We start from the raw sequence: 10355 nt of genomic DNA on the forward strand, positions 1-10355 counted from the left end.
AACAAAACAAACAAATAAAAAAACAATGCCAAGCCTGTGTCCAGATTCAGACCTAGCATCTCAGAGGCAGGCTTTCCTAAACTCAACACACTTGCTACATGTGCTTGGCTGTTCTATGGCCTTTAGACCAATAGACAAGAACACTGTTTAGTGACAAGGTCCAACTATGTGGCTTCCCAATCATCAGGCTTGGCTATGGTGTAAAAACAAACTTGAACTATGAAGCTATTAAGGAGAATGGAAACATGTGTACATGTTCTGTGCTCCAGACTCAATGGTTGTCACAAGGCATGTGACCAAGTAGGTCTGGAAAAGAGAAGCAGCAGCCTGGAAGGATTTGGAGCAACTGGATGGACAAAACAGAATAAGATAGCTGACGGCAAGAGACTTAGAAGGTGACTAACAGTTCAGATGGAAGTTTTAAAAGTGACTATCCCAGTCTGCCACATTTGGAAACTTAATGGAAAGAAAGATGACCCCACTCTTGATTGATACTCTGTGAACCTAAAAAGGAAGCCACTGGAGTTCCCATCGTGGCTCAGTGGTTAATGAATCCGACTAGGAACCATGAAGTTTCAGGTTCGATCCCTGGCCTTGCTCAGTGGGTTAAGGATCCGGCGTTGCCGTGAGCTATGGTGTAGTTTGCAGACGTGGCTTGGATCTGGCGCTGCTGTGGCTCTGGCTTAGGCTGGCGGCTACAGCTCCAATTAGACCCCTAACCTGGGAACCTCCATGTGCTATGGATGCGACCCTCGATAAGGCAAAAAAAAAAGAAAAGAAAAAAAAAGAAGAAAGCCATCTTTCCCATTCTATAATCTCCTCAGGAGGTAAAAGAAATGGAATCTTCTGGAAAAATAACTTGTCCCTCAGAGATCAAATTTTGGAAAGCAATCAAGGTTGGTGGTTTATGGTCAAATTAAGCAGGTACAGCAAAGACAGAATGACCCACTCCAGGATCCAATCTTATGTGAAAACTTGATATGAACACATACAAGTGCTACAAAACCAAAAAAATCAAAGCACTTTGGGATTTTTTTTTTCTTTTTAAGGGCCACACCGTAGCCTAAAAAGCCACAGCAATGAGGGATCTCAGCCTCGTCTTCAACCTACACCACAGCTTATGGCAACGATGGATTCTTGACCCACTGGCGAGGCCAGGGATCGAACCCACATCCTCATGGATACTAGTGGGTTTGTTTTCACTGCGCCAAACAGTAACTCCCACTTTGGGATTCTTGACCGATTACATCAGTTTTACCCACAGGACCCCAAGAACAGGTGAGAACAGACACTTGCCACTATGCCAATTGGAAGCCAATAACAGCAACAGACATTTCAAAAGTCACCCTTCTGGGGCCCTTAAATATGGTGCCAGGTCTTTCCTGTTCTCATTGCTCTGGGTGAGGTTATTTATTTATTTATTCTCACTTTTTTGGGCCATACCCTCAGTATATGGAGGTTCCCAGCCTAGGGATCTAACTGGAGCTGTAGCTGCTAGCCTATGCCACACCACAGCCACAACAACACGGGATCCAAGCCACAGCTGCGACCTACACCACAGCTCACGTCAGTGCCAGATCCTTAACCCACTGAGTGAGGCCAGGGATCGAACCCGCGACCCCATGGCTCCTAGTCAGATTCATTTCCACTGTGCCAGATGGGAACTCCTTTTATTTATTTTTTATTGGGTGAGGTTTTTAAAATGGGCGGCCATGCTGAACTGAGAGCTGACTCTAGAGAATGCCCTGTTTTATTCTTCCTGCTGTCTCAGGGTCTCTTCACAAACACTTACTGATTGCTTACCAGCAATGGCCCTACAAGTCTGTGCTGGAACAGGATTTGTTCAGGGAGCTGAAGCTAAAGCTTGACTGGAGGGTCACAGCCGCCTGCTCATGCTCATTAGTCATTTAACGTAGTAGCTAAGATGACCTGGACCGTTAATCGGATGTGAACAAGGCTACCGGGATGGCGCCAATACACCAGTGACTAATGAAGCCACCAGAACATCCCAGTGTACAATAAACTGAATACCCCTAATGGCTATCAGAAAGAATTCTGCATCAGACCCGGCTCTGTGGCCTCACTCACTCAGCCACTAGCCATCTGGGTAACAGTGTCCCTGGGTGAAGAGTGAGAGGCTTGACCCAGAATACTGCCTCTGTATTCCTATGGTACTGATGCAAGGGAAGATACTCACTCGGCGGATGGGTGTGGAGGTGGGGAGGGGGCTGGGGCTGCTGCGCTTTGTGGGAGCAGACTGCCCCTCAGGCGAGCTGGTAGGAGAGGAGGAGCTCAGGGACGAATGGCTCAGGACAGAGTCCTCCTCGGGGCTGGACTCCAGCATCTCGCCCTCAGATGGCACACCCTGGCCCAGAGGTGTCTCGGCAGACTTGGCTGGGAGTTTGTCGGCCAGGATGTCCTGCAAGACAACCACGGGCACCTTCCCTTTGAAGAGGATGCCCCCGGCTCCACTCCAGCCATCCTGTTCCTTCTTGGAGTGTGTTCTTAGACCACCTGGCAGCTCTGGGCAGCACTGGGGTGAGGCCTTCTGCACGAGTTCACTCCTCTCTGCGCCCCCTGAGTCAATGTCCCTCTCCTCTGCTTCGCAAGGAATGGCTGAAAGGGCCTCTTCAGGAAATGCCAGCCTGTCCTTCTGACTGGCCTTTGGCAGCCCCCTGTCATCTCCAGCTTCTTCTGTGACTCCATTTACATTCTCCTGAGAGGGAAAGGCTGCAGAATTTAGTTTACTGTGGCCCGCAGTGCTGTCTGGTGGGTCACTTGAGTCTTCCGACAAATCGATTATGACCACGCTCTGGTCAACACTGGTTTCAACTTGACTTCTTAAAAAGCTATCTAAGGGACCCTTCCCATTGACAAGTTTTGGGCTAAAATCTATGTCGGAACCCATGTGACAGTTGTTCTCCAAGTGTTCCAAAGAGGTTTCTAAATCGGGGACTTGACTCTGCACAGGAGCACTCTGAGAACCTCCGGTATTGTCCAACCCGAAGTCGGTTTTCTCCTTTGGGACAAGATTCAGGCGCTTGAAAGGCAGACGGGCTGAAACCAAAAGAGAAGGAGACCATCTTTTTAGTGAGAGTGTGAAGAATGACAGTCAATACTTTAATATTCCACATTCTCAAAAAATGATCGACTTTGGTGTGCTTGGGACAGGGGGAATTTCTAAAGGTTAAAAAAGGGTTATCTTTTTTTCTATTTTTTACTTTTTAGGGCTACTCCCTCGGCATATGGAAGTTCCCAGGCTAGGCGTCAAATCAGACCTACAGCTGCCAGCCTATACCACAGCCACAGTAACGCTAGATCCAAGCCACATCTGCGACCCACACCACAGCTCATGGCAACGCCAGATCCTTAACCTAATGAGTGAAGCCAGGGATTGACCCCACATCCTCATTGATCCTAGTTGGGCTCATTAACCTCTGAGCCACGAAGGGAACTCCAAAAGGGGGTATATTTTCATTACATGTATTTCCAACATCCTAATTTTTTCCCCCAACATCTTAATTTTTTAAAAGGCCCCCAAACTGACAAGTTTTCATAGCAAGGACACTGCCAGAATTTTGAAAGAGAAATTTCCGGATCTGTTCAAGATCCAGTTTAAATTCCAAAATTATATAATATGGGTGGAAAACCCATTTGAAGATAGTGCCTCTGATTCTGAAAAGCAAAAGAGATTGATCTGTTTATGGAAAGATTTCTCTCCGCCTCTAGCATCCCAGGCTATTAGCTTCTCTTCTCAATGAAACAAGTATCCTCCTATTGCATGCCAGCCTTCTGGCTGGTTCTAAGAGATACATGGCAACAGCTCAGGAGATAAGGAAACTGAAATGGGTGACTTCCCAAGAAGCCCACATTTACTCAAATGCCAAAACATCTCATTAACTGTTTTCTAATGTAATAGACTAAACAAATAAACTTGTCCTGGAGCTATTTATAAAATAATCTTACTCTCAAAATTCTGTAGTTTGCCCCTAATCCTTTAACCCCAGAAGATGGCAGTCCTTAATATGATTTTCGGCAATATTAAACTCAGTTGTCACAGGATAAGGCAAACTGCTACAGGGGAACCAAATAATCAAGCTTTAAAAAAACCAGAAACCGGAGTTCCCGTCGTGGCACAGTGGTTAACGAATCCGACTAGGAACCATGAGGTTGCGGGTTCGGTCCCTGCCCTTGCTCAGTGGGTTAACGATCCGGCGTTGCCGGGAGCTGTGGTGTAGGTTGCAGATGCAGCTCGGATCCCGCGTTGCTGTGGCTCTGGCGTAGGCCGGAGAATACAGCTCCGATTAGACCCCTAGCCTGGGAACCTCCATATGCCGTGGGAACGGCCCAAGAAATGGCAAAAAGACAAAAAAAAAAAAACAAAAAAACCCAGAAACCTTCCTTTTAAAAATACAATCTAACCACTAATTTGGCCTAAGTATAAACCCATTCTCCACCCCCCCACACAAAAGGGATTAGGGACACTTTTCATAAAAAATGGTTCAACCATGGGTAGCTATGCCTGCCAGGGGACATCTGGCAATGTCTGGAGCCATTACTGGTTGACAGTTGAAAGAAGAGGCCAGGAATGCTGCTAAACTCTCTACAGTATACAAAATAGCCTCCTCATGACAAAAAAATTACAAGACGTCAATAGTGCTTACTTTGAGAAACCCAATTATAAAGGATTTGCTCCAGGGAACAGAGGTGTAATGAAATGGGTTTCCTAGCTTCCAACTGTAAGATGCAACTGTTTTCTTCCTTCCAGCCCATTGATACTTCTGCTGAGAACCCCAAGAGAAGGCCTCTGCTCAAGGGGAATTAAAAATGCAATGGAGAAGACAATGAAGGATATAAACTAGGACCAAATATTTAACCCATCCCCAGAAAGTTACCTTGTATTAACTTCTTGACTGGAAAAGCTGGTCTGTCTTTGCAATCCATGGCTGTGAAATAAGTGGCAAAGAGTAATTTATTAGATATTGGAAATAATAAAGTAGCAAATACATATATAGTACCTGCTATGTAGAAAGTGGTTGTTCAGGGGGTTGATTTTGTTCTCCCCACTCCCAGGAACATTTGGCCATGTCTAAGGACATTTTTGGTTGTGATGACTGGAGAGATGGTGCTACTGGCATCTAGTGGGTAGGAGATAGGGATACTGCTAAATATTCTGCAATACACAGGATAGTCCCCCACGACAGAGAATTATCTGGCCCCAAATGTTAAGAGATTGAGAAATTCTGCCTTGGACAATGTGACATCTTCTTGTTTTATCTTCCTTGAGCAATTATCACTCTGAGACTTCTGTGTTTATGTCTTCCTGCGACAGAAGCCAGTTCTGTGACAGCAGAGAGACTGGTTCCAAACTGTATCTGTAGCACGGGCTTGGGTTTGGCACACAGTGAGAAATCAACAAACACAATAAAAAGGACAATGAAAAGAGGACTGAATAAAAGTAGAGATGAGAGAAAACACTGTATCATGGATTTTACCATTAATATGACCCCAAATCAAAACATCCCCCTCTAATCCCCACAAACAAATCTGTACAATTAGAATAAGGTTTATTTTCTTTTAAAACAGAGTTATGGAGTTCCCGTCATGGCGCAGTGGTTAACAAATCCGACTAGGAACCATGAGGTCGCGGGTTCGGTCCCTGCCCTTGCTCAGTGGGTTAACGATCCGGCATTGCCGTGAGCTGTGGTGTAGGTTGCAGACGCGGCTCGGATCCTGCGTTGCTGTGGCTCTGGCGTAGGCCGGTGGCTACACCTCCGATTCGACCCCTAGCCTGGGAACCTCCATATGCCGCGGAAGCGGCCCAAAGAAATAGCAAAAAGACAAAAAAAAAATAAAAAATAAAAAATAAAAATAAAACAGTTATAAAGGTAATATAACTAAAGCATTTCCAGAGCTTGCCAGACTGGAGCTAAAGTACTGTCAAGAAATGACAAGGAGGAGTTCCCGTTGTGGCTTAGAGGTAACAAACACAATTAGTATTCATGAGGATGCAGTAGGATCCCTGGCCTCACTCAGTGGGTTAAGGAACAAACGTTGCCGTGAGCTGTGGTGTAGGTCGTGTTGCAGACATGGCTCAGATCCTGCATTGCTGTGGCTGTGGTGTAGGCCAGCAGCTGGGAACTTCTCTATGCCACAGGTGTGGGTTAAGGACCCATGTTGTCTCTGTGAGGATGCAAGTTTGATCCCTGGGTCTCGCTCAGGGGGTTACAGAGCCAGATGCGGCTTGGATCCATGTTTCCGTGCTCATGGTGTAGGTCCCAGCCGCATCGCCAATTCAACCCCTGGCCCAGGAACTTCCATGTGTGGCAGGTGCGGCCGTAAAGAGAAGGAAAAAAAAAGGAAATGACAAGGGGAATGTTTTCCTGCACACACACACTTCGGAAAAAAAGTATCTAACAATATCAAAGCTGATGGGGAAATGCACATAATAGAGACAAATCTTTGGATAGGTATCTTGAAATGGCTAGAATAAATTTAGAAGCTGACAACTGCTAGATTTGGCTTAGAAAAGTCTAATTTAGTTATTCTGGCCAATATAAGTTAAAATATATATGTGTAGTGTGTGTGTATGTGTGTGTGTGTGTGTGTGTGTGTGTGTATGTGTATATATATATATATATATATATATATATATGTATATGAGTACTTTTAAAAAGCAGATTGGGGCTTTCTAAAAACTCAACTGTCCGTTAGATGAAGCTGCCCTATCCCCTTTCCAAGCTTGGAATATAAGAAAGGTACCCAGAAGACTCACATATCCTCTCCACCCATTTCAAGATATCATTCTCAAGTTTTCAGTTACCAAAAACAAACAAACAAACAAAACCTTCCCACTGCTAGCTAAAGGATACATTAACTTAGCCACTTAAATTTAAATTTATTTTTAGTTTAACTGCAGGATTTATTGGCATGTCCCTGAGTCACCAGCTTTAATGCAAGTGCAGCAAAAGTGACCTGGGCCCAGAAGCAACCTCAGGTCGATGTAAAATGGATCTCATCTAGGGACGCGGCTTGTTCAAACATATACATAACAATTAACACATTTGTGTATATAAACTTACCACTGCTCTTTATTGAAATTATTTTCTTTCTAGTTTTATTTAGCATTAAGACATCTTTCTCTTTTATGGTATTATGATCATAACAGATGGTGCTTTTAAAATTTTCTAATTAACCATTTAATTGACCCTTACTCGGTCAAATGACTGTCCATGACAATCGGTCCCAACTTTATTTCATAAATTCTATGTCTATTTAAAATCCCAAAGTCTGGAAACAATTAGCACAGTGGTTCTCAATTAGGGGGCCCCTTGACAGTGCCTAGGATACATTATTGTCACAACTAGGAAGGAAGTGTTGCTACTGAGATCTAATGGGTGGAGACCAGGGATGCTGCTAGACACCCTACAATGCACAGGACGGCCCCAAATGTCAATAGTGCTGAGATTGAGAAACCCTGGACTAGTCTAGTTGAGGTCCCTGCCAACCCTTCATTCAAACAACCCACATTTATTGAGCAGCTACTACATGCCAAGCATTTTGCCAAGTGCTGGGGGTAAAAGGAGTCAAGTCGTCTGGTCTTCCGTGGTTCACCACCCCCCATCTTGAGGGCCTGCCAGAAAGCCCCCTCCCAAGACAGAGTAAGGAGAAAGACAGGTCGGCAGCATCAAGAACCCGGGACCCTTATCATCCGGGCCTCTTACCTGGGCTTGCCCTGACCCGCAGACGCAACTGTTCTGGTCCCCGAGCCCTTGTGACCCTGGACCTCCGTTTCTCCACCCAGTTTTGGGGCCGCTGCAGCGTCCAACTTATCAAGGGACACAAACGCACTCGGTAACTTCCAAAGCCGGCTTTTTCGCCTCTCTGGGCCTCCGTTTCCCCTCCTGGCCACACACACCCGTCACCGCAGAGCGCCCTGGAAGGGCGAACTGACGGCAAAAGCGCCGGGAGAAAATGGTCGCGGCTACAATAACGTCAAGAAGAGCGCCCTTTGAGTCCCAAGGCCCTTCCTTGGGACTGTAAGCTCCACGGACCGAACGCGAGGAGCCGAGGAGAGGGCCCGGGACTGGAGGCCCGTCCGCCCCCAACTGCCGCCTCGGCCCTCACAGGCCGCACGCCGCGCCCCCCCTTCCCCTCCGCGCGTGCCGGAACCGACCTGCAGCGGCTCCCCGGGCGCCTGGCGCCCCGCACTCCGGCTCCTCCAGCATTGTCCCGGCAGCGTCTCGAACTCCCCTCAGGCGGAGGAGGCGCGGGCTCCGCTGAGGCGGCCGCTGCTGCTCGCCCTCCCGCCCGCGCCGCTGCTACCGCGGCCGCCGCGCTCGTATTTGGCGGGAACCGCGGCGACCCCCGCGGCCGATGCGCCGATTGGGTGAGGCCGCATCACGTGACGCGCTTCCTCGGGAAGAGGGGTGCTCCGGGAGAATCCTCGCGAGAGCCGAGGCTTCCATTACTCCCAGGGCTCCCCTATTGATATTCCCGCTGAGGGCGGGGTGTCCCCCTCGGCAGCCTGTCATTGGCGGTGAACATGTGCCCTGTGATTGGGGGAGGGTGATATCAATCTGAGAATCGACACTGTTATTGGTTGATTGCTGGGGTATGTGGGTGGGGAGTGGGAGGAGGAAGGGCCAGGTTCCTACGTCGTGACAAAACGCTTTACACAGGGCACCAGAGACAGCCTGAAACTGCGATTTAGCTGAAGACTGAAGTTTTTTTAAGTCGTAATTGGATATAGGCTGCACACATAGCAACAGAAATTAAAATTATGAACTCTTTTAATACGAATAATAAAAATAGAATAAATAAACTCTAGGCATCGCTTCAGAAGCATTTGAGATGCAGTGAATATATTCAGAGGGAACGAATGAAATGAATGTTTCTGGTTTAATCCCTCAGGGTTTTGCATAGGCTGTTTCTTCGCCTGGAACACTCTTTCCTCAGCTCTTTTCCTGGTTGATTTTTACCTAACTTTCAGATCTTAGATCAAAACCCCAGAGAAGCCTTTTCTCCCCTACCCCAACAACATGAAGTTCCTACAACACAGTCATTTTTCTTGGAATAATTACACCTTGTGTTTATTTATTAGCGTGTTATTGGTTAATGAATTAATTCCTGTTTTTATCATTAGCTCCATGAAGGCAAAAATCATTTATCATGGTATCCTCAGGACCTATTGATGACTTACGCAGTAGTAGGTACCCAATATATATATATGAGTGAATACATTAAATACCATTTGATTAAACTGTGACCGGATAAATTAAAAGCCTCTCACAGAACAGAGACCTTCAGAATCAGTCTGTGAGCCTTAGAACAGGTTTTCTTCAGCATCTATTTATCGCTCAAGCAGAGCAGAAGTGAGAATAGTAAAATTTAGCCCAATTTTGGAATTCTATTTATCCTGTAAATTGGATAATTAAATCAGTATGATTGTTGTAAATCATGTGGAAAAATAGGAAATTCGAGGACATCGCTTTAGGCAAGTAAGTCGTGTCTTACTCAAGACCTCAGTTTCTCCCTCTGAACCATTAGGATGTTTTCCCTTCCTTCTCTAACATTCTGACATCTGAAATGATTGAGACTAGTGCATCACCCTTCAGGATGCCCATCAGAATCACATGGAAAAAATTTCAAACTATTAATAATAGCCTCATCAGGATCTTGGGGAAAGAGGTTGGAGCCTGCCTATTGCGAAGCAATCCTCTAATCTAGCCCAGGACCTACCATTGAGGCACTTGGAAACTTCTAGCAATCCTCTGCTTTACAAAAGCACTCAACTCTGTCAGAGATTTTGGAAATGAAATTGCAAGCACTTTAGCTCTGGTCATTTTATTATTCTTCTTTTTGGATTCATTTATTCACTTCAATTCACTATTAATTTCCACTTCATTCAATAAAATAACAGTTGGTTAAAAAAGTCAATATCAGTAAACATTTATCAATCTGAGAAGGCTTCCTGGAGGAGGTGCCATTGCAAAGAGTCCTCTTAGGCACAAGGAAAAGGGAAAAGATTGGGGAAGAATATGCAAGAGAGGAACAATGTTAGCAAAACACATGGATTATAGATGAAGACAGCTGAAATCAGAAAAGGTGATGGGGGAGTTCCCATCATGGCACAGCAGAAATGAATCCGACTAGGAACCGTGAGGTTGCAGGTTCAATCCCTGGCCTGGCTTGGTGGGTTAAGGATCCGGCTTTGCCATGGGCTGTGGCATAGGTCCACAGCTACAGCTCCGATTAGACCCCTAGCCTGGGAACCTCCATATGCCACAGGCGTGGCCCTAAAAAACAAAACAAAACAAAAACAAAAACCCAGAAAAGATGATGGGGGCCAAATT

The 10355-nt window shown here is 46.0% G+C and overlaps 1 protein-coding gene across 1 annotated transcript in view; it reads right to left on the reverse strand.

The window, feature by feature from the left end:
• CHAF1A (chromatin assembly factor 1 subunit A) overlaps positions 1–8346 on the reverse strand; it is a 31070-nt gene extending 22724 nt beyond the window's left edge. The window contains exons 1-3 of the mRNA XM_003123068.5: positions 8177–8346; positions 4896–4946; positions 2198–3057 (exon numbers count right to left, since the gene is read on the reverse strand). Coding sequence (XP_003123116.3) covers positions 2198–3057; positions 4896–4946; positions 8177–8228 — 963 coding nt within the window. The 5' untranslated portion in view covers positions 8229–8346. The remainder of the gene's footprint in view (positions 1–2197; positions 3058–4895; positions 4947–8176) is intronic.
• Positions 8347–10355: the final 2009 nt, after the last annotated feature.

This window comes from Sus scrofa, chromosome 2 (genome assembly GCF_054392235.1).
Source record: "Sus scrofa isolate SSC_HxYL_T2T_F1_AM1 chromosome 2, Sscrofa_HxYL_maternal_Yorkshire_Landrace_v2.0, whole genome shotgun sequence".
Classification (NCBI taxonomy): domain Eukaryota; kingdom Metazoa; phylum Chordata; class Mammalia; order Artiodactyla; family Suidae; genus Sus; species Sus scrofa.